The following is a 24,651-nucleotide window of genomic DNA, read 5'->3' as shown; positions in this document are numbered from 1 at the left end:
GACTATCAGGGTGGAGTTTTGCTCACAATATTGATCACTTGATTGTCAAGTCCCATCCTCAGTATCTCCATTGTATACATTCCGATAAATCTCCACTATACTCTGGATGCATCTACAGCTCAGTCTGATGAATTTATTACCTCCTTTGGATGGCTTTTTATCCAGTCAGGCGTCTACGCTGGGAAGTTGAGCTTTCCAATCACAATTCACTTTTACTTTTTAAATTCTCTAACCAATTAAACATGGCAACACAAATGATCTAGAGGTACAACAAAGGTAGAAGGAATTCTGAAATATTTCCAACTTGTCAATTTGTCTCTGTGATTTCCTCCAAATCTGAGTCGCACTGCGAACAAATCTTCACAGATGCAACCACCATCTTTGTTGACACTGGCAAGCTTGGCTGTAACAGCAGCTTAGCTGACTGGATACTTTTAGAATGCAGAGCCAGCAGTGGGAGGTAATAAAATTTTCGGGCCGTAGAAGCATCCAGGGTATGGTGGAGATTTATCGGAAGGTATACCCTGGAGATACTGAGAGTGGTCAAGCAACAACTCGATCATTTACAGGGTACAGTCCTACTATTGCAAGACTGGAGTGTGCTTTTATCAACAAACACACCTGATTCTGGGATTTTATTCACACTGGTACATGGATGCCAGTCATGTATATTTTGAACTATTTTATTCATCAGACAGGACAGACAAACAAACAAACAGAGAAAACAATGAAAATGGAGTAAACTGTGATTTACCTGCACAAAAAAAGGAAACACAAAGTGGCATAATCTGAAAAACAAAGTCGCTGTTGAACTTCAACAAAATGTAAGTCATTTCAGGGTGGAGGTGTGTAGGGTGGAACATTATTGTACATTACATCTTTAAAATATGTTTAAATGCATATAGTACGTTTCAATTAGAAAACATTATTCAGAATACATCACACTGATGTTAACACTGTGACTGTTATAAGGTTCATCATAAGCAGTTTGTATGTTGTTTAACGTTGCATATGTTTAAGTCAATTTGGTGAACTAACGCTTCAACAAAATGTCAGAACTGGTCCTGAATACACTAACAGCATTTTGTAACATGCCATTTAATACCCACACAAATATCATGTAACACGACGCCAAACAAAATCATCATTTATTTCCTTACTATGAAATACCTTTTATGAAACACTTCAAACTTTTTACTATCTCAGCTCCGTACCCACAAAGCATTGCTAACTTTACTAAAATCATAATTCCATAATGTATCATAAACTTACAACTGTCAGAGAGCTACATGAAAAAGACCTGTAAAACGCATTTTGTATTTGCTCAGAATACATTCAAATACAATTTCAACTTTTTGTAAGACCAGCGATTTTCCTTGATATGCTGAATTGTCACTGCTATTGTACATTTGACTCAATAGCGGAATAATGGATATCAATCTAACTCAAAAACAAATAAACATATTATACTCAATGAAACACTGATCATACTCAAAACATCAGACCAGATCTGCTCAGCTCTGCTTCTGAAGGACTTATCTCCTGAAAATATAAAAGTTGTTTAACAAACTGTAATTGAAATATTGACACAGTTCACTATTTGCTATGAGGAGGAGTGAAGAGAAAGGGACAGCTAGTTGCATGTGTGGCACATGCACAACTTTCTACAAAGTGATGGATTCCTTCATCCTTCTGTATTGTCTCAATCCTACCTCACACACTTGTACAGATTGGTTGATAAAAACAACAATTTCTGTTATGGAAAATGGATGCTACAAAGAATAACCTTAACGGACAAAAAGAAATTTGTCATGAGCCCTTTCCCTCTGATTTCTGAAGTATATCATTATTGCTGTTATTATCAGAGTTGTCTCCCCCTGAGTCAGTCTGGTGTCTGTTGTCTCCTCTGGCATGAGGACTAGTTCTGCCAGTGACAGATTTTTCACCCCCATCAGCCATGACAGTTTCCTGTGTCCTCTCTGTACCAGACATTGCGCTTGTGTCTGCCACAGACATTCCTTCCACAGTCCTATCCTCTTCATTTGATACGTATTCCAGATCTACAATATATATACAATTAAATTAAGAACAAGGGGTGAGTGAGACAAAAAAAAAGGGTTGAATTTTCTTTTGGTTAGGCTTTGAGTTTGTTTAACCCTGCGCTCAACAGCATTGTGGTCTGAAATTAATCAAGACTGGACCAAACAATCCAGTGAAGGAGATCATTTAGCCATCCGACACCAATTTACCCAACTGGGCCTGGATTTTTTAAGATACTCGGAAGTTAGCGTTAATGTTCGGCACTTACGACTATATTAGCACCAAGAAAGCTTCAGAAATCTAGGGCCTGTCTGTTTACCTGATGGTTTATATTTTACACTCTCCAAGTAAAGTCCATTGGGTGATACTCTTGCCATGGCGGAAAAAGACATATGATCTCGGTCCAGTGGATGTTCTAAAACAAGGCGCAGCTCATCCAGGCGCAGCTTGCCTCTGGCCACTGCCACCATTGACGAAACCATGTGTCGAACCTGCAAACATCATTCCTGTCGAACATGATCACAAAAGGAGTGATTGTAAGGAAAAGTCCTAGATCAATTTTACGTTGAGTGAGCAGAATAACATCCTACATAAATCACAAGCAACCCCATCCATTAATGAATTAAAGATTAGTTTCGAAACCACTAAAAATACAGTATGCCCTACATCCTTTAGCCACACACCTGATGGTACAGGAAGGACTTGGCTTGCACATGGACGTCCCAGAAATTACATTTCACTCCTTCGAGATGCTGACACACACCATGGTCAGGCTGGCCTCCTCTCAGCCCTATCACAACATTCTTCACAGGGTTCTTGAATTGTGTCCCTTTAAAAGTTGTGAAGGCAGAGAAGTTATGAGTTCCAGCAAGGAGTTCTGCAGACTTCACAAACAGATCGACATCAAAAGGAGCCCTGGATAGAAACAGGATAAACTATTGGATGATCAATAAAAGAAAGGTGATCGGTGGCACAATCTTATTGGTTAATAAATATTAAACTGGGAATCGAGGATAAGAAAAAGATCAGCTCTTTCTTTGAATGACCACTACAAGTAATTACATCTCATAGTAGATGGGCCGCAATACGACAAAATGTAACGGTATATTTTGAACTATTGTATTTCAACACATGTTGAAACATGTTGAGAGCACGTCATATTGCAATTTACAGACAAACACATAAGAAGTGTGAGAAAAGCGATGAAAATAGAGTAAACTGTGATGTAAGCTGTGATTTACCTGCACCAAAAGGAAACAAAGTGGCATAAACACATTGGCTGCTGAACTTCAACAAAATGTAGGTAAATTCAGAGTAGGGGTGTGTAGGGTGGAGCATTATTGTACATTATAAAGGGGGTACGGGTGTGTTCTTTTGAATTTACATAGAACATGTAGGGTAGGTCAGTTACTATGTACAAAAATTTACCATGCTCCACCACAATACCATCATCAACCCCGCCCCCTACACACACCTCCATAAATTATGATCGGTTCCCAAACCTGAAAATCTAGTGTTCACTGTTATGAGCAGCCATCAACAGAACAATGACACACTGACAATTAAGTCACTGAGTATGGCAACAAGATCCATTCAGTTTCATCCTATGCAAAGTTGCAAGAAAGACTATAGGTCTTAACATCCTGAAGATGCCCTCATTGTTGCCTTGGATAGTATGTGAAAATGAGTGAGTTTAATTTTACTCCAATTTGCACATCACGACGAGGGACACCAGAAAAGGGCTTCACACATTATACCCACGTGGGAATTGAACCTTTGTCCTTGGCAAGTGAATGCTTCAATCACCCACCTATATGTGACAATGATGATTGGTCATCCATAGTAAGTCAAAATGTAAATGAACAAAACTATCAACGGAAAATGTCAAGAAAAGCTCTGTCCAGGTTTTTACAACATGGAATTTGAGTATCGTAATCTGAATTATGGGCTATGATCATCAATACATGAATTCATGTATCATGATTTCATAACATGAAAAGTAAGATTAGTGGAAAAACAAGTGGAAAAACGAAGCAGCTTACGCATGTTCTGTAGTATTTACTGATTGGCAACAAAAAACATAATATAAAAAGTATCCTTTAAACTATAAGCATCACAGCCGTATATTCATAGGTTGAGGATACATATCATATCACACCCCTGGTTTCAGGATTCATACTGTAACACATGACTTTTTTCAGGATACATATCATATCACACCCCTGGTTTCAGGATTCATACTGTAACACATGACTTTTTTCAGGATACATATCATATCACACCCCTGGTTTCAGGATTCATACTGTAACACATGACTTTTTTCAGGATACATATCATATCACACCCCTGGTTTCAGGATTCATACTGTAACACATGACTTTTTTCAGGATACATATCATATCACACCCCTGGTTTCAGGATTCATACTGTAACACATGACTTTTTTCAGGATACATATCATATCACACCCCTGGTTTCAGGATTCATACTGTAACACATGACTTTTTTCAGGATACATATCATATCACACCCCTGGTTTCAGGATTCATACTGTAACACATGACTTTTTTCAGGATACGTATCATATCACACCCCTGGTTTCAGGATTCATACTGTAACACATGACTTTTTTCAGGATACGTATCATATCACACCCACAGTTTCACACCCACAGGTTGGGGACAGTGGCCACTTATGCATGTCCTTTTCCTGCCTGACAAGCAACCTCTGACCTTTCACTCTTCCCAAAACTCAAACCACACTGGTGTGATTAAGTTTTAGCATTTAACAGTATGGTGACTGGCATTGTCAAGGCCATCCAAAGAAAACTGCCACAGGCCTTGGGTAATATGTGAAAAGCAATCACATTAACCACTGGGCTATCCAACAGGGCTGGGACAAGTCCAAATTTTCTACCTGGGTACCCCACCCTAACCCTGATGTTAATTCCTGACATCAAATTTGCAAGAAATGGCAATCTATTCTTCAGCTTGGAGGCTAAAATTTAGAATTTTTCAATATCTTAACTTAGGAGAAAAAAGTATTCTGTTTTCATTTTGGCTGGTAATTTAAGACTAGTAAATGTTACTTAAAGTAAAATGTGTGGGGATGGTCCCATGCAACAATCAGTCAATCTGAATCTAGTACCCCACAATGCCGAGCTAGAATATGCATTATATTCTAAAGAAGTAGATTATCTCTTAATCTCCAAAGACAATACAGCCATTTCATCATGAAAGATTAACATATTACATTGTTTAATCTCTTAGTCACATGATCATAATGAGTCTGAGTGCTGAGGCGGATGATCAGGTCCAACTCCTTACCCAAGCATTCCGCGTATTCAGGTTACCTGTCCCAACCCTGCAGCCCAACTAAGCCCTATGTGGTAAGCACTAACCTAACTACACTGACTCTGTTTCTTTCAACCACTGACATGGCCTGTTGGAACCCACACTCTTCAGGAATGACAGCAAGTCGATACAAGTAATTACGACCAGCAGCATATCGAGACACAAAGTTGTCATGAACTTGCTGAATTCTCAATATCCTGTAAATAGAAAAGATATCCTATTAAGGAAAACAGAGTTATAATTACTTATCATCCATAACATTACCACAGAGCATTGCTACTCATCTCTTGGACATCCTCTTTTAGTCTGTTACAATCAGGTAAAAGGTACATATTATGGATGACAACTTCTTCTTTATTGCATGTCACAATGTTTCTAGGCTATTCCTCCAACCACCTTCATCAGGTGTCTGCAATTCAGCAAAGTAAATTGAGTCTGAAAAACAGTAAGCCCATAGAATATATGCAGACCCATGTCTTTGGCATGATGAGCTAACAGTTCAACCACTAGGCTACCTCACTGCCCCTTTTAAGCTGTAGAGACATAAGCTTGCAAAAGACAAATATCAATATAAATCATTTAACCAACTGTAAAGTCCTGGTGAAATTGTGAAATAATAGCTGAAACCGTGCAAGAAAAGTAACTTGTAACAGAGACAAGATAATTATTATATTATATGGCCTCTCCTTGTAAGTACATGTAATACTAAGTAACAGAGTCCCACTGACATCTTACATAATAAATTGGTCTCAACAACTCTAAAGACAGACATGGAGTATGAGCTACCAGAATAATATTTACGAGCTCTACAGCAGTTCAGTAACTGTATTCACAGCAAGTAATATGACACCTACTCTTTCTGCTTGCATAAGCTCCCAGTGAGCATGACTGGTTAACGACCAAAGTTCTGATTAATGAGTGAAATACTTTGAAGCTGGTGCCCGGTTAACAACACAATTTCAGTATTATTTCAGCATTTGCAATGTTTACTGCTTAAAATATACAGCAAGTCATACAGACTCATAAACAGATATACCCTAATGCAGCCCATACAAGTACCTTTCATTACATACCTTTCCTTACTACAGGTACCAAGTCATGAATACCACAGATTCAAGAGACATTTCTGAAAATGAAACAGGTCTTCGGACCTTATTTATGAGAGCAATTTAGAGACCATATACTACGATACGTTTCTTAATTAAGAAACTGGGTTTTTTTGGTAAATATTTTAATTTCGTTCACTAGATGTTAGGCCTCAAAATTGAAAACTACTGTCCAAAGAACAAATCTGTTGGTCTTGGTGCTATAGGCCCATATTTACTAACAAATATTGATTACAAACCACCATTGTCACAACCAACCCTCTATTTCCTTTATGACATCATCGTCTCATATTTTCTGAACTCTTACATGTGAGCTTGGAAAATTTTTAGATCAACGCCAATATATATAGTGTTATTTGGTTCCACCATCAAGACAGGACAACTAGTTGAAAACCATTAAGACAGAAACAGAATTACTGTACTTGATATCTTCTTTTGCTTTGTGGAGCTGAATGTTTAGAATAAACTTGAGACGGTCAAGGTCACTCTGCTCCTTCAGGCGACTCCTGTAAATACATGCCAAGGTGTCACCCAACAATTCTGTTCACATCGCATATTAATATCAACATATGTTCATTTTATACATGGGTATATCAACATTTTCAGTTCAAACGTGTTCATATCAACATGCTTATTTCATATATGGGTATATCAAAATCATATGCTCAGGTTATAAATGGGTACCGGTACATCAAAACATTTGGTTCATTCATACTAAAATCAACATATCTTCAGTTTGTATAAAGCAGTATTTGACTAGTGAGAATATCTTTTTGCCGGAACTGCTTCATGGCTGAGCAAAGTGTTCTGTCAAGTGAACTGTTAGAGAACACAGAAAATGGAAATGTAGACATATGCATTTCACCACTTCCAGAGAAGTTATCAGGTCAGGTCATTGCGTAACTGCGTAAGTACTATGTTTCTACAAACAATCTGATTTAAGAGTGAGTGAGTTTAGTTTTACACCGCACTCAGCAAATATTACAGCTATATGGTGGCGGTCTGTAAATAATCGAGTCTGGACCAGACAATCCAGTGATCAACAACAGGAGCATCGATCTGCAAAATTGGGAACCGATGGCATGTGTCAACCATGTCAGCGAGCCTGACCAACTGATCCCATTAGTCGCCTCTTATGACAAGCTGAGTCGCCTTTTATGGCCAGCATGGGTTGCTGAAGGCCGATTCTACCCCGGGACCTTCACAGGTCAATCTAATTTAAAAGTAAATTTGTATTGTATCAATGCATTGATGATTGTGTACCTGCAGATCTCTGAGTGTGGGAACAAGGGGGAGCCAGGTTTGACTGGGAGGTTTGCCACAGTCATCATTTTCAGACATCATACATGCACACTTCATCACACACACACTATATGCAACAACCATGCCCTACCCCTTTCCTCAAAACCCTGCATCTGCCTTAAACCCTGGCTCCCCCCCCACCCACCTCTTTACTTAACATTGGATCTGCCCCATCCCTTTCCATAAAACCATGGATCTGTCCCACTTCTTTTCCTAAAACCTTGGATATGCCCCACCTCTTCTTTAATCATTGGATCTGTCCCACCCCTTTTCTTAAAACCCTGGATCTGTCCCACCCATATGCTTAAAACCCTGGATCTGTCCCACCCCTTTTCTTAAAACCCTGGATCTGTCCCAGCCCTTTCCTTAAAACCCTGGATCTGTCCCAGCCCTTTCCTTAACACCCTGGATCTGTCCTACCCCTTTCCTTAAAACCTTGATCTGCCCCACCCCTTTTCTTAAAACCCTGGATCTGTTCCACCCCTTTTCTTAAAACCCTGGATCTGTCCCAGCCCTTTCCTTAAAACCCTGGATCTGCCCCACCCCTTTTCTTAAAACCCTGGATCTGCCCCACCCCTTTTCTTAAAATCCTGGATCTGCCTTAATGAGGCAAAACTCTGACCTGAATGCTTGAACAACTTACTCATGATGAAAATCAAAATGGACGGCATTACAGATGGCATGAACTTTCTTATCAGTCCGGCTTGAGAGGCACAGGTTGGATTCCCATGTTGGCAGAAGTTTCTTCAAATGACTCTGAAATAAAACACAGTCAGTAGGAAAAAACAAATGATGATAATTTCCTGCATGTAAGAAACGGTCAACTGAGAGAATGTCAAGAAACTTAGCTCTCTCTTAAAAGATATTCACAGAAGAAGGCTCAATAACAAGTTCTTACGATCACTGTGTTTTGACAATAATAATACTAATACTTAGTATTTTACTGCCATGTAGATGGATCAACATTGAGTGTGGCATTAAACAACAAACAACATACCAAGACATATTCAACAGAAGCCACAGGAAAGTTACGTTCTCAGCAATTTGAACATTCAAAACCACACACAAAATGATTCACTGACATTGCGTTCAAAAAGGTCATCAAAGATTTCTGCATAAATCCTTTAGATTACATTGGTGGTGGAGCAGTCTAGTGGTTAAAGCACTCACCCGTCATGCTGAAGGCCCTGGTTCAATTCCCAACATGTTTACTAAGTGTGAATCATATTTCTGGTCTCTCCTGCCATTCTGCTGCTAATATTGTGACAAAACTCCACTCACTCACTCACTCACTCACTCACTCACTCACTCACTCACTCACTCACTCACTCACTCACTCACTCACTCACTCACTCACTCACTCACTCACTCACTCACTCACTCACTCACTCACTCACTCACTCACTCACTCACTCGGTAGCGTATTCAACAACTGTTACCAGTTAGACCTACCCTGGTCATCATAAGATAAATGGAACGAAGGATTCCCAATACTTCTGCAACCCACCTCAATAATTCCTTGAACTGTCTTTACATCATGTCTGTCAAATCCACCAACTCGCTGAACTTGTAACCCACTAGAGGAAACATTTCAAATTGATATTACAGAATAAACATTTCGAAGAAATGTGCATGCAAAAAAATAAAACAAAAAATACAATGAACTTTTTCTAACTTGGTTTACAGGTCCAAGCAGCCTCAAATGATGATAAGTGATAGAGACAAAAATATGCACAAAGTCAATGACAGAAGAAAAGCTTCATCAGTTGTCTGCAGTATCAGGTCTGCAGTCCATCAGCGAGTTTAGTTTGACACTACACTCAGAAATGTTCCAGCTATATGGCAGTGGTCTGTGAATAATTGAGTCTGAGCCAGACAATCCAGTGATCAACAGCATGAGCAAGGGTCTGTGCAACTGGGAACCGATGACAAGAATCAACCAAGTCAATCACTCGATCTTGTTAGTGGCCTCTTACAATAAGCATAGTCACCTTTTGTGGCATTAAAAGTTATACAAAATTATAAACTTAAAAATAACTTTCTTATAGGAGTTGAACCTTTTAAACATATTCAGATGTCATAATTTGGTGAGGTTGCAACTTCATCTATCAAGTGGTTTCTACTGTGAATATGAAAGATGGCTCTTGATGCCTTTGTACTTTTCAATATAGCCACTGGCAGCTATATTTGTTAGTAAACCTGGTACTTGATGAGGAGAGTATTTAGCCTATGGACATTTGGACCTATGAACCTTTGGACCTATGGTTCATAAGCAAGGCATTGTACATTGATTTGTCAGCCAATCTCTGCCATCCTGTCACTTTGATGAATTACACTTTGATGTGTGTGACATTTATTACTTTTTCTAAACTGGCCATCCAATTGCCCATATTTACCATCATATCAACAAGTCCGAGACAATGTCATTGTCTCATTATATGTCCATTGTTGTCTTTAACATGTATAACTGTAATGTTAGTCAGGCCATTATTCTGTCTGCAGGTGAACTAAGAATGGCCACAGGCATGAAGTAACCCTTGCATTAACTCTAAAAGGTTTTGTTGGAACTCTGCTTACCTCATTAATGTTTTATTGTTGTATCATGGCTGTCCCATCCTCAATATCTCCAGGGTCTATGTTCCGAAAAGTCTCCACTATACCCTGGATGCATCTACGGGTCGGCCCGATAATTTCATTACCTCCCTTTGCTGACTCCGCTTTCTCACAGTAGCCAATCAGAGTGGTCGCCGTTATAACCAAACTTGCCAGTGTCAACAAAGGTAGCAGTTGCAACTGCGAAGGTTTGCTCGCCGTACGACTCACAATTTGGGGAAAACATACATGCAACTTTATAGGTCCGAAACCTTTTTTAACACATATGCAAGAAATCCATCTAATACTTTCAGAGTATGCATGGTTTGTTTGCCAAGTTTAATCGGTTAGAGAATTTAAAAACCGAAAGTGAGTTGTGATTGGTTCGCTCAACTTCCCAGCGTAGACACCTGATTGGATAAAAAGCCAGCCAAGGGAGGTAATAAATTTATCGGGCTGAGCCGTAGATGCATCCAGGGTATAGTGGAGACTTTTCGGAACGTAGACCCTGGAGATATCGAGGATGGGCTGTCCTGAATCAGTTGCCATTAAACATAACATCAACCTAATCCTTTGAGCCATTTAAAAAAATACTTTGAAAATTAATACTATTTTGAAAGACAATGCTGACACTGCAGTGTGTGTAAACATTTATACATTTTTAGTAGTTAGTAAAGTAGTATAATATTCCTGCTCAGTGATGGTTGTATGTACATAATTGTGTCAGGGGCACACAACTGAGAAAGGATGGAGACGGTGCAGCACAGGTTAATGAATCAATAACTTTGTTATCACCTGTGCATGTGCTGCTTGAACACCTGGCTGTCCCTTTCTCTGTACTCATCACACTTGACATTCCATAACAGAAATCGTTGTTTTTATCAACCGATCTGTACAAGTGTGTGAGGTAGGATTGAGACAGCACAGAAGGATGAAGGAATCGACCACTTTGTAGAAAGTTGTGAATGTGCCGCACATGCAACTAGCTGTCCCTTTCTCTTCACTCCTCCTCATAGCAAATAGTGAACTGTGTCAATATTTCAATTACAGTTTGTTAAACAACTTCTAGATTTTTAGGACATAAATTCAGCAAGAAAATCACAGAGTTTGTGTGATGTTTTGATTATGATCAGAGTTTCATTGAATATTTAATGTTTATTAGTTTTCAAGTTAGACTGGAATTCATCGGTCCACTTTTGAGCAAAACAGTCTATAAGCAAAATTCCAGCTATATGTGATGGAGGTATGTTTGTAATCGTGTCAGGGGCACACAATGAAGTGAGCGAGTTTAGTTTTATGCCGCACTCGGCAATTTTCCAACTATATGGCGCCACACAATTGGATAACTGACATCATGATCACCATTCATTAACACATCATCATATCCCAGCTGTGTAGATCGATGCTCATGCTGTTGATCACTTCACCACCCATTCCTACTCCTTAATTGGTCAGAATGGGTTGCTAATAGTGTATAGTCTAGTAACTATTAACATTCTGATACATAAGGCCCATAGTGTGCTATTAAAAATCTGGTTCTACTTTATGTTTCAAACGGTTTGTGACTGGACTTTGATGGGTCAAGCAAACATGTGATTGATAGCACTAACAAACATCAGAAATATTACCTCCAAATTATGTATGAGACCATGTGATGGAAATATATATGCAACTTTCAAAGAAGAAAATCTATGAAAATAATGGGGAGTAATATTCAACATCAATAAAAAGTTAAGAATAGTCTGATCTCAGATAATTTAATTATATATTGAATTTATAGTAAATAAGTAGGCAATACTATTAGTAGGCGACTGTTTATTCATGATCAACCACAATGATGGAGATCGGCAATGAGAATAAACATATCATGTATAACATTGTTAATTAAATAACATATATAGAGGATACTAAACGACCTTCCCTGTAATACTATCTTTATTAAACGAGTTAATGATTTGGTATCAAACGAGCGAAAGCGAGTTCGATACTAAATCTTTAACGAGTTTAATAAAAATTATATTCTGTTTATTACTCGCCAACATAACTTGACAGAAACTGCCGTGAAATTCCCTACGGTGTGATCACTCTCAGCTTTCCGCGAGTCAAGCAAGGGCTAGTAAAATTGCGACATCTGCATTAGCATTGTGACGTCACAACTTTGAACCATTTTGACGTCATACGTCAAGCGGTATTACACTAGTGCAACATTGCCGTAAAAATATTACACAGCAGTATCTTCCACGAGCGAGTAATAAAATGTATATACTGATATAGTGTGATGTAAGGTGACACACATCCACTGACCTATAACGTGTTCCAAGGTACTGAAGAAACATAAGATATCTCCCCATAGTTAACCCAATTCATGTTCAAATGACTTCCGTGGTGACTTATGAAAATATCTAACAAACCCAAAACACGTGCATACTCCCAGTATAAATGTGAGAGGAAGTTTATACTTTCCTGACATGCGCAGTCTTAACCGGATGTTCAAAATGGAGTCGGCTTCTTGACAGCGAGGCATTGCTACGTGGCCGGATGATTAAAACCCAGATAATTGCGTGGTGTTTTTCGGTTTAGAGCGTTTGTGTGCATCTGCAGGATCGTTAACATCAAGGTGCCCATTTCACGTTGAAGTAAGTTATACAGATTTGATGGTATCGTCAAGAAAACCTGCTTCCCGATGCGACCGATGACGAATGAATTTGTAAAATGGCGGATATGAGTGGGACAGACTGAATAAAATAATGACAGTTGTTGTCTAGTATGTAATTGTTGGTGAAGATCTCATGGTAGGAACATACTGCTGCGTAATTTTCAAGATATGTTTAAGTTTCCAATTTATAAATGTCTTTATCCTCAGGCTTCTGTGTGAGTATAGGTTGTATAGATGACGTTCGATTAATGGGAGATCACACACTACAGCATGATTTAGCTAATTGTTGTATAAGACTGCACCAGATATTATATGAGATAGACCCACCTATGAAGTGGGATGCAGTGTATACGACAGCTAACAGTGTAGGTGGAAAACGTATGCTCATATACATAAGCTTATTTTATGGAAAACTCCCGTCTTGCATGAGAGAGATCAGTGATGAAGCCAGTTGTCGTCATATCATACCTTTTCGGACATAAATTTGTTTAGGGGGACACCAGTATTTACTTTCACTGTAAGGAAGCAGATTGCATTACATAGGCATAGTGAATTCTTGGATGATGGATTTTGTTTAAGATAAAGTTGTTTTTGATATGTAGACATGTTTTACAATTGTCCATGTGATAATCATGGCAACAGTGGAAGTTCTTATGGATCCAAAAACCCACACCACAAGAACAATCATAATGAAAGAAACATCCCTTTCTGTCCCCTGTGGTTATTTGTAAGTTAATTCTGGTAATCATGGCAACAGTGGAAGTTCTTATGGATCCAAAAACCCACACCACAAGAACAATCATAACGAAAGAAACATCCCTTTCTGTTCCCTGTGGTTAGTTGTAAGTTAATGTCAAGAGTAAGTTCTCTCATTTCCTTTGAAAAATTAATTTGATGTAATGTGAAGTTATTCAAAATATTTAATTTACCTATTAGGTTTTGGGGGATAAAAGTGGCACACAAAAATGTAAACATAATCAGCAGGAAAATGAACTTAAATCAGTAGTGACTGCTCGTTATTGTTGGTTTGTTGTTCAATTCATTGAACTCGTGAGTAAGAGAAAACCATTACATATTATGCCAACCAAAAACTAATATCCTATAAGATGCATTTATCTACACCCAGACGTGTGTATGATAGAATCAATTTTGGATTTTTTTCAGTAGCAGGCATTTGTACAATACAGAAGTAGTGTGTGTAGACTAGTAATTATCTTGAAGATATATTCATAGGCATTATATTTTGACTTTGTATGTTTGTGAAAACATTCTGTTTAAACGGAATATTTTGTCAATAAATTAAATGATGGGGAGAGGATATTGCACTAATCGCCAAAGCGCAATCATTGTTTTCGAATGTATATATTAAGTTATTTGTGGTTTTTATGGTTATATTACAGTTGGGTAAAATTTAGTCTGATGGAGATATAATAGTGTAATATGTGATATTGACATATGCATGGTAAATTATAGTACTTTGCAGTATTTATGCATCAAGAAAATAGTGCAGAATCTGACAACCTGATTATTTGTTTCTTCATTTCTTTCAGTTTTCGAGAACAAGATGTCAGCCATCATTGAAGAACCCCAACCACAATCTAAACCAAATGTTATAGCAAGAGCATTTAGACATTTTAGTGAGGTGAGATATAGCAAACTGCAGAAGGTAACAGAGGTGCATGTTTTCATTTTCATTTTGAGCATTGTGTAATGAATTCGAGTTATTTATGCTGTTTTGTTCATTTGGTCATCCAGAGCAATGTGAATTGGTTTCACATTATTGTTATACTAACAACATTTCTATGGTAGTTTCTTTACACAAACCAACTGAATCAGTAGGGCTTCAATGTATACACTGTGTGGCGAATGTGATACATATCTTGAATACTGGGAAACAAATGCGAAAAATTATTCATGAATATGATATTGTAGTTATGTTAGTTATGTGATTGATGCACGATATGGAATGGGCATGTTGACAGTGACAGTGATCTCATGACATTCAAATTTGGTTTGTAATAGTTATTGTCAACAGTACCATCAGCAGCCTTGGCATACTAACATTATGCGTGCTATGCAATGCTAGCACATTACTACATGTTCCATTCTTGCATATCTCACTTTGACAAAGGACATAACGATTCAAATAAAACAAGCTTCCTTCAAAAATATTATGAGCATTCATTAATATTCAGTTCTGGTGACCATGAATATTGAATTGAATTTATTAAGGGCTAAGGTTCAGTTCTCTGTGTGTGCGAGTGAATCATAACAACCTTTTGCATCACAAGGATATTGGCATCAGTGATAGCTTTTTGGGGTGTCCCATTGTCAGGGTTGTGAAAGTCAAATTAAGTATTTGATGCATTGATGAATTACAGAAGTTTCAATTGTACATGGTCAAGTTGAGCGAGGCATTGGAGACACATTGAAATATCACATATTTTCCAATTTAAATCCATTACCATGTGCACTATCAATAATTTGACAAAAGAAGTAATTAAGTACTAGATGAAAAGTAATCCTGTTGATCAATAGCATTTCTTTTCCATTTCATTAAAACAAGCTTCATAATAGCCATGAAGATCACTTTTCCTTGCCACTTGGTATTTAACAGTGTCATGTGAAGATGGATAATAATGTTGCTGGGTTTGAAATTCCAGTCAAGTGGTGTATGATGGCATGGTTTGATTCAGATATTGAAAAGCATACTACCAAGCTCAGCAGAGAGGAATGGGACAAGCTTAGTTAATTATGACCATATGATGATAGTTCATGCTTATATGCTTCATTAACTTTCAGGTTCAATGATTCACTACAAATGCTGTTATTATTGGGTTTCCTCAATTCAAAAGGACACGTTTATCTTTCTGAATGTCATAAATATAGTGCTATCCATGTTGCAGCGTCAACAGTACTGGTTAGATCGGGCCACACCCCACTACACAGGTAGATGGATTTTCACAGTTTTCCTGGCCTTCCTGTACCTACTCAGGGTCTATCTTCTCCAGGTAAGAACAGTCATTATTCCATGTGACTACATTGAGACCTGTCAAGTTCTGGGTCAGAACTGGTCTTCAGTAACCCATCCTTGTCTCATGATAACTGATGTTATGGAGTGGTCTGACTTTGCAGTAAATTCAATAGTTCAGGCTATTAAGGCTACCTGAAAATTCAGAAACAATTTATTACCCAGCCAGGATCGGTGAGCTAGCCTTGTGGTTAAAGCAGTCGCTTGCCATGCTGGTGACTTGGGTTTGATTCTCTGCGTTAGTACAGCGTGTGAAGACCATTTCTGTTATCCCCATAGTATTACTGTAATATTGCTAAAAGAAGTATAGAACTGAAACTCACACACTTAAGAAAGAAAGACATGCTTGAGACACATAATTGGAAAGGCTTTTTTGCACACACAATTCCTACCGATCCAAATACTTATAACACTAAATTTGTATGAGTGGATAGTCTATGGTTCAATACCCTGGCCTCATTATGCCAAAATATGTTCAAAGAGGGTACCTGTTATTACCCCATCTTATGCTTGGCAGAAAGTAGAAATGGATGGATATGAGTTGGTGTATTGTGCGTAAGCGTTGTGACTGTAAACTTGATGCATATTATCTCAGTTTGAGATAGAGTAACATAGGCATGATTCTAGATGGTAGCAAGCAGCCTCGCTCACAAACATGGTCGCAACTTTGTTAGGGGGTTATCATGAGCAAGAACCACATTCTACCTAGCCCATGTCAGACACTATTGTATGATAGAAAACAACTTGGATTTCTCATTCGGTTATTAATTATTGTACCATGAATCAAGAAAACACCAGATTCTGACTGGTTGTTTAGAAAAGTCAGACAGCAACAATTCTGGATTGATGCTCATCTGATTTTATGCTGCATCACCGCAAATTAATATTAACAAATCTTATCATGAGAACTACTTCCTTTTGACCACAATGACAGCAGATTATAACAACATCTCTATAAATTTTGCCACAGACTTTTGAATTTTCCACATGAAAATTAATGTTCTTGTTTTTTCTTTATTGCAGGGCTGGTATATAGTAACATATGCACTCGGCATCTACCTGTTGAATCTATTTATAGCTTTCCTTACACCAAAAATAGATCCTGCTCTTTTAGATGACAATGGTAAGTAGTCCTCCAATATTTTCCTTGCTTGTGCCTTTGAGTTTTAAACTTTATAGGAAATGAGTGAATGCATTTCTGATTGTATTGCGACATTAATGTATATAGTCATGTCAAAATGCAAGACTGTTTACGCAGTCTCTGTCCATGACTTCAAGCTTGAAGTGCATCCAAATACTTGTGTCCATGAACAGTGTTCATAGTGAACAAACAGCTCAAATATCTGACCAAGAAAAATTCTACAAATGTACTGCACATGATCCAAATGAAAAGCAAGGTTGGACCAGAGCCTGTTGCTAAACTTACATATTCATGTTCTGGTATGTTTATTTGATCACAGATGATGGTCCATCATTGCCAACAAAAGCAAATGAAGAGTTTCGTCCTTTTATGAGAAGATTACCAGAATTTAAATTTTGGTGAGTATTACATTTTGTATTTGTTGTAAGCAGTATTGCTGATTGCTTTGATTCAGATGTATGCTTTGCCAGGGTTAGACCTTGCAAGACCTTGCAAGAGTTGCATTATACAAATTTGAGGTTTACCTCCACAAATTTTCCCAAGTTTATTTTTACAAATTTACCCGGGTTTGGTTCTACAAATTTGCCAAGGTTTAGCTCTGCATTGTACAGAATAGAAGAGGCCTTCAGCAACCCATGCTTACCACATAAGGCGACTATGCTTGTCATAAGAAGCGACTAACGGGAGGTGGTCAGACTTGCTGACTTGGTTGACACATGTCATCAGTTCTCAATTGCTCATGTTGTTGATCACTGGATTGTCTGATCCAGACTCGATCATTGTACAGACTGCCTCCATATAGATGGAATATTGCTGAGTGCAGTGTGAAACTAAACTCACTCACTCACTCACTCACTCACTACCCTGGTACATTCTCAGGGCATTCTTATACACATAGCAAGGGTTTAGCTGTGTAGTTTCCAAGAGTTAATTCTCACTCATTAACAGGGTTATTGTTTTGTCTTTACCAGGGTTTAGCTCTTCACATAGGCAGGGGCTTTATTACTTGTTTGCTCTCTCTTTTCCATGATATGTGATTTTCCTTGTGATTTCAGGTATTCAGCTTCCAAGGCCATAGTGGTGGCAATGATATGTACATTTTTTGATGCACTTAACATCCCTGTGTTCTGGCCCATCCTCGTCATGTATTTCATCATTCTGTTCACCATTACCATGAAAAGGCAGATAAAAGTAAGTATAGGTCTCCTCAAAATGAAGAATGAAAATCATCAAGTCAGTATCATGATCCTGATGGGGCAATGGAGTTGAGTGTTAGAGTGTTTGTTTGCTCAGGTTCAGTTCCCCACATAGGTACAATGTGCAAAATTGATTTCTGTGCTCCTGGTTCTACACTGGTATTGCAGGAATATTGCTAAAAAGGGTGTTTATTAAACCCTCTCAGTTGCACTCCTAATGTTTAGTGTTAAAGGGAACAAGGAGGTTCCTTGATCACACTTTCAGACTGTCCAGATTGCATAATAGATGGGGCATTTTGAGAAACAAGGGAAAATTCTGGCCACATGATATGCAAGTTAGTTTGTTCCAACAATGTTATGCAAAGCTATCACTGTCTAGAGTGTGATGTTGCCAGAAACATGTAATGGTGCACATTTTCATTACTGCATATGATTTTCTTCTATAAATTTTACTGAATTTGAGACAAAACATGGCATTATTAGTTAACCAACAGTCCACATCATTGAAAAAACAGCATCCAAAACTGAAGCATTTACTTTGGGAATTTAGTTACGCTAAATGGATGGGATCATTGAATACATAGTATGGCTTCCTATGTTTATTTTTTTACTTTCATTCTTACAACTATATGTCCTCTTTCTTTCAGCATATGATAAAATATAGATATTTGCCGTTCAGCCATGGAAAAGCAAAATACAAGGGCAAGGAAGATTCTGGCAAAGTTGTCTCCAATTAAATACACTAGGCAGTAGAGGGAAGGACATCGCTGGGTCTTCGCCCCATCGACTGTAGAGACCATCGGTGCCATGATCTGTTCCAACAAATGTGTACAGAACTGTTATCTGTCGTCATAGTCAAATGAATCTGATGTCCGGGATGTTCTGAGGAAGTGGAGAGTTTGAAAGTTGTACATAGAGCTTGAGAGTTATCTCCCCTGGGTACATTGTAGTTACCCTGACTGTTCATGTAGTGGACTTGAACAATGGTTGGACAGTGTACAAGGTTGAATGAAGTCCTTGTGATTTGTTTGCTGTTAGAATGGAAAACTACAAAAATAAATATCAGGTTCAAGAATGGCAGTTTCTGTTTTGAAAATTTTTAGAAAATTGTACTTGATCAATCACCTTGCAGTGTTTTTGTTCTTATTCTGCGCAGTCACCACATTAAGTGTTATTTTAAGAATTACACTCAAGTTTGCTATTTTGTTGATATACCTGTAGAAGCTTGTTTTGATAGAATATGTTGTTATTTAGTACAAGGACATGTACCCTGTAATGAAAACTTCTGAATCAGTGTGAGTGATGTGTTATTATTCATGCAACAAATTAAATCTGTGAAGCCATTTTTGTCATTGTTAGTGAAATTTCTTAAGAATCATTCTTGTGCTAAGGTCATTGATCCAGCACATGTCGTCTGGAACACTCATAGGATATGGGTGGCCAACTTTAGTCACAAATATCCACTTTATATATGAAACAATCATTCTTAAAGCATCTGTTTTTAATAAGGGTGCAGATGTATTTGGGATGCTATTAATGTGAAAAAACTTCAATATTGTCTTATTACATTGTATATAGTGCTATTTATGTAAAGTTGTTTCATGCTCAAATATAGATAAAAAAAAATTCAAATTTTCAAATGTAATTATCATTTAATTTTTTTAACGGGAAGACGTATGGCAACCGTAAGTCATATGAACAAAGAATGGTGACATGCTTTCTGTTTACTACCTAAGGGAAAACAAAGTGTATGTAGTGTGTATCTGAACATGTTCATGTATGTTTTGTAAATGGATGTACAAACAGAATTGCTCTGTATCCTCGACCATTGGTTCATCCTGCCAAATGATGTGGTGAATCTACAAAATATCCATCCTCTATACCATAAGTAATCAGAAATAATGAGAATGTAGTTTAAGATCTTGAATCAAGGAAATGTATCCCGAAGTTTGTGAAGGTTTACTGAAATAATGCAGTGAAGGATGTCCAATTTCTCCCAATTTCCTTTAAAAAATATTTCCAGTTACGAGCCTGAATGGTGATTGTCCTGTGTTTCATCCTACTCGTGAAATGACCACAGACCATCACATTAACCAGAGATAACACTGTATAGACACGAGCAGGGTAAAATGTATCACTGGAAGAGTTGATCCAGTTAGAACATTCACATTGACGTAGGTCCGTGGCTTGCTGTGATATGATAACCAACCATGTATATGGGCAGCAGTGTGTGGTAATCTTGCCAGGATTCCTCAGATTCCATGCTAAGTTTCCTTGGCAGGGAAGTTGCGATATAAATATTATTTTGTTCGAAGCGTGATTTTTTTTATGTTCAGAAAGTTTTGCTATTGCCAGGGGTGGCTATTTTCTGTAAATACGCGAAAATCTGCTGATTTAAATGTAAATCAGTCGATTCTGGACCCTGTTGGGGGCCCATGATACACTTTTCCATGCTGATTGTCAACTGAATTTACTTTTACCTGTTGCCATCTCTGTATTACTTTGTGTGTAGTAATATGACACTGAAGAACCTCTTACAATGTTCATGTTATCACTGAACTACAAGTGTCTGCAAACTGTAAAGTTGCCAAGACAAGTATATTTGAACAGTCTAAGTATACTTAGCCTCAGCGTTATTCATTACACTCCTACACTGGGTCTAACAAAACCTAGTAGGAGGTAGCGTCAGGTAGCCTTTGAGCGACCTATGACGTCCAATAAAATGCGAGATGGCTAAACGGATTTAACCAATCAGACAACAGCTACTGTTTAGGGTTTGGTGGGACTTACAAAGTACAGCGGTCACTGACAATGATCTCTCAACAAACAAAAATTCGCATATAACACTGACATGAGACCTACAGTATATATGCTTTTTGGCTTCTGTTGACATGGTTACCATTAGCTAATATTTCCGCAGACTAACATCCTTGAATGTTGACAAAAACAGTATTTATTCAGAGTTGAGCCATGCTCCATGTGCATCGCCCAGAAGCGATTGCAGGGAAAATAGCTTTGGGAATCGTTCAGGTGAAAACCTATGTGTGGGTAAAGTTCAAAAGTTATATGTGAATGTCCACTTTCTCAGTTTGGTAAGCTGTGGTCTGATTGGTCAATCTCAAAGGTTACCTGACACGACCTCCTACTACGTTTTGTTGTACACACTGTAGGAGTGTAACGAATAACACTGGGTCTATGTTTACTTAGACTGATTTTTCTACAAAGTGTACTCTGGTACTACAGGTACAAAGATAAGCTGTATCCAAATGAAATGTTACTGCAATTCTCATTTCATCATGATGCACCTTTATGCACAGCGTTAAGTGATGCAGCAAAAATCTAATGTTGTTTTCATACATATTCATTCTTGTAAGGAGCTATATAGCACATTCCGTCAATAAACATCATATTGGCTGTCTTAAATCACATAATCTGAAGGATATTGTCCGGAGTACTTTTTCTTCAATAAAGGGGGGGAAAGTAAATGTTTCACAGATATCAGCATGTGACTTTATTCAGTGCGTCAGTGTTTTTTATTGCCAAATTCTTTTTCATGTCTTTTTCATGTCTTTTTCATATCTTTAAACTGACATGTTTGATGAAAGGTCTTATTTCAAAGACTAGCAGTGTGTGTCCTGGTAAAATGATAATGCTATTTCTCCCTTGTGAATCAGAGAACAATGATACCAAGAGACGACATTCTTTTGTGCAGCCTCACAAGTAGCATTGATTGAGTAGGTTCCAGCTGTGTTGGACTTTCAAGTAATGGTTAAAAAGTATGTCCATTTCTTTGTTAAAAAAACTAAGGAGCTTAGTAATATATACACATATATATCAGTCTAGTCAAGAATCAGATTTTATAGGAAGTTTAAGTTTGTTTTAGTTTTTAGTGTAATTCTTGCTTCATAGAAATATGAATGTATAGTCTTAGACAGATATTGGTAAAATCAGGGATAGAAACTAGCCTGGAATGTATTCTAGCCTGAATTGTAACAACTAAAGGGAACACCCTCAGATTGTTCCAACAGCTGTAACATATTGTAACTAGCAGTAGCACAGATTAGCAGGCCTAGACTTTCAAAGCTCTCTTAGTGTTAAAATGGCTGTAAGTTCATGTTAAAGCATGGCACTTACAACTATCCTTATGTTAAGAGAGCTTCAAAACTCAGGTTAGTAATCCTTTCTGTTCCTGGAATAGACACATGTTCGTTTGAGTAGATGTGAGTTTCTAGCTGTTGCTGATCCATAACCGGTTTTTAGGTTGATATTTAGATAACCAGAGTTAAGATTTTGGTGAAATACCGAGACCTTTGTAATGGGAGATCACAGGCCCATATGTTTGATTGTATGTGTATAGGTACACCATGGAGGCCATGCTTTCAAGTGTCTCAGATCTGACATCAAACCATGCATGCATCATCACAGTTTCCTGCAGATAGAAAATATACTACATAAAAGAAGCTAAGGAACAAGACATTAACGCTTGTTATACCAAAGAGTCAGATGTTCTGAACTTCCTTTGAGTTGAACATTTTTCAAATTGTTCACTTTACAATGTTTAGATTTGTGTTTTAAGATTACGAATGTAAATTTCACTTTCAGATGAAGAGTCAGAAATGTTGAATGTTTAGAGGAAAATTAGGGATTGTGTAATGCCGAATATTCACGGATATTGTCATGTATTTATGGTCAATAAGTGTTAGAAATTTAAAATGATTCAGAAAATATAGTATTTGCAACAAAATGTGATTTTTTGTGAATGTTGTCAGGAACAAGTGGTAACAGGCTTGTGTGTGACACAGACGATGACTGAGCCATATGTGTGTGACCGCATGGTTCCTGCCTCATGTACAGAGATGATTGCCATAACACTTGTACATAAACATCACTTATATCAGATTATAAAATATTGATATCTGAATCCTTTTGGTTTGTTCTTGATGGATGAGGTCAGTGGAGTGAGTGAGTTTAGATTTACGCTACACTCAGCAATATTCTAGCTATATGGCAGGGGTCTGTAAATAATTGAGTCTGGACCAGACAATCCAGTGATCAACAACATGAGCATCGATCTGCACAATTGGGAACCGATGACGGGTCAACCAAGTCAGCGAGACTGACCACCCAATCCCGTTAGTCGCCTCTTACAACAAGCATAGTCGCCTTTTATGGCAAGCATGGGTTGCTGAAGGACTATTCTACCCTGGGGCCTTTAGGTCAGTGGAGTAACCTAGTGGTTGAAGTGTTCGCTCATCGTGCCCTAGGCTCGGGTTCTATTCCTCGCATACGTATAATGTGTGATAATAGGAGGCTCAGTGGTAGAAAGACCAAGATTTATGTCCTTGGGGATGTCAAAACTGACGATTATGGGTTCGTGCCAGTTTGTCGGATTATATTTGAAGGTTTGTCAGTATTCTTCTTGTGCTCAAAGGTTTCAGCAATGGAGAAAAGAAAGAACTGCATTACTTCAGTCTACTCCCACTTCAAAGTCACGGTGATCAAACAACCAATCCTTTTGATCACATTTTCTCATTATCAAACACAAACGATTTTGAACTACTATTTTACTTTCCTTAAGTAGTATTTAGAAGCTGGTATAATGAAAGAGAAGCACTTTTATATGAATAGAGAACTTTATCGGATGGATGCGACATTTTGGTATAGATTTTAACACCAGTGAAAACATCATTTTCTTGATAACTGTGTTAGGATCTATAACAAAACTTGTCTGCTGCAATGAAGATGTTTTTTATCCATAAAAAGTGGTTCCCTTCTCCAGTGAGTTGGCGAGTTTAGTTTTTAGATCAAACTCGGTGGTATTTCAGCTTTATGGTGTCAGGTTGTCAATAATCGTGTCTGGTGCAGACAATCCAGTGATCAACAGTATGAACACTGATTTATGCAAATGGGAAATGACATGCCAAGTTCCCCACAATGCACATTGGGTGAGGCCCATTTCTTTGCCCCATACCATCACATTGCTTGAATAGTGCTGCATTTGTGGACATAGATTGCACCTGGTACCTCATCTGAAAACTCAAGGAAGGGGACTCCCCTAGTTTGTGAAAACTCTGTCATACAATACAGGGGTGGAGGGGTCAGATCGAATCTGGTGGGGGCCACCCAAATTGTATCTCTCCAGGACATGAAAAAGGTCATTTAATCATGAAATACAGAAACAAATGTGTCTTCATGTATTGGTCTTTTCAGGGAAGTCCTGAAGAAAGACAGTTG

General features: G+C 38.0%; 2 protein-coding genes across 3 annotated transcripts; one reads left to right on the top strand and one right to left on the bottom strand.

The window, feature by feature from the left end:
* Positions 1 to 669: 669 nt before the first annotated feature.
* Positions 670 to 12,884, bottom strand: LOC137268167 (tRNA pseudouridine synthase-like 1). Of its 2 annotated transcripts, XM_067802700.1 has the most exons (8): positions 12,698 to 12,884; positions 9,309 to 9,378; positions 8,445 to 8,557; positions 6,922 to 7,005; positions 5,441 to 5,590; positions 2,724 to 2,955; positions 2,360 to 2,531; positions 670 to 2,060 (listed from the first exon to the last, which is right to left on the bottom strand). In XM_067802700.1, exons 1-8 carry the CDS (start codon positions 12,742 to 12,744, stop codon positions 1,810 to 1,812), a joined length of 1,119 nt encoding a protein of 372 aa, XP_067658801.1. In that variant the 5' UTR covers positions 12,745 to 12,884; the 3' UTR covers positions 670 to 1,809. The 2 variants fall into 2 exon arrangements, with proteins under 2 accessions (XP_067658801.1, XP_067658802.1); XM_067802701.1 differs by lacking the exon at positions 5,441 to 5,590 and having other exon boundaries at positions 1,135 to 2,060; positions 12,698 to 12,821.
* LOC137268169 (protein RER1-like) lies at positions 12,869 to 23,340 on the top strand. Its single transcript, XM_067802702.1, has 7 exons — positions 12,869 to 13,029; positions 14,600 to 14,691; positions 15,956 to 16,060; positions 17,104 to 17,203; positions 17,541 to 17,619; positions 18,277 to 18,412; positions 19,065 to 23,340. Exons 2-7 carry the CDS (start codon positions 14,614 to 14,616, stop codon positions 19,152 to 19,154), a joined length of 588 nt encoding a protein of 195 aa, XP_067658803.1. The 5' UTR covers positions 12,869 to 13,029; positions 14,600 to 14,613; the 3' UTR covers positions 19,155 to 23,340.
* Positions 23,341 to 24,651: the final 1,311 nt, after the last annotated feature.

The sequence above is a fragment of the Haliotis asinina genome, chromosome 16 (assembly GCF_037392515.1).
Source record: "Haliotis asinina isolate JCU_RB_2024 chromosome 16, JCU_Hal_asi_v2, whole genome shotgun sequence".
Taxonomy (NCBI): Eukaryota; Metazoa; Mollusca; class Gastropoda; order Lepetellida; family Haliotidae; genus Haliotis; species Haliotis asinina.
Note: the sequence above shows the minus strand (reverse complement) of the source record. Positions and strands in the feature narration are given on the sequence as shown.

Excerpts from the sequence above, each read along its gene's own strand:
- LOC137268167 (XM_067802700.1), bottom strand. The coding sequence starts at position 12,744 with ATGGGGAGATATCTTATGTTTCTTCAGTACCTTGGAACACGTTATAG. Across the intron at positions 7,006-8,444 it reads CATTTTGATTTTCATCATGA|GAGTCGCCTGAAGGAGCAGA; the intron begins GTAAGTTGTTCA and ends ATGTATTTACAG. Across the intron at positions 2,956-5,440 it reads AACAGAGTCAGTGTAGTTAG|GGCTCCTTTTGATGTCGATC; the intron begins GTTAGTGCTTAC and ends GTTTCTATCCAG.
- LOC137268169 (XM_067802702.1), top strand. The coding sequence starts at position 14,614 with ATGTCAGCCATCATTGAAGAACCCCAACCACAATCTAAACCAAATGTT. Across the intron at positions 16,061-17,103 it reads TCAGGGTCTATCTTCTCCAG|GGCTGGTATATAGTAACATA; the intron begins GTAAGAACAGTC and ends TCTTTATTGCAG. Across the intron at positions 17,204-17,540 it reads TGCTCTTTTAGATGACAATG|ATGATGGTCCATCATTGCCA; the intron begins GTAAGTAGTCCT and ends ATTTGATCACAG.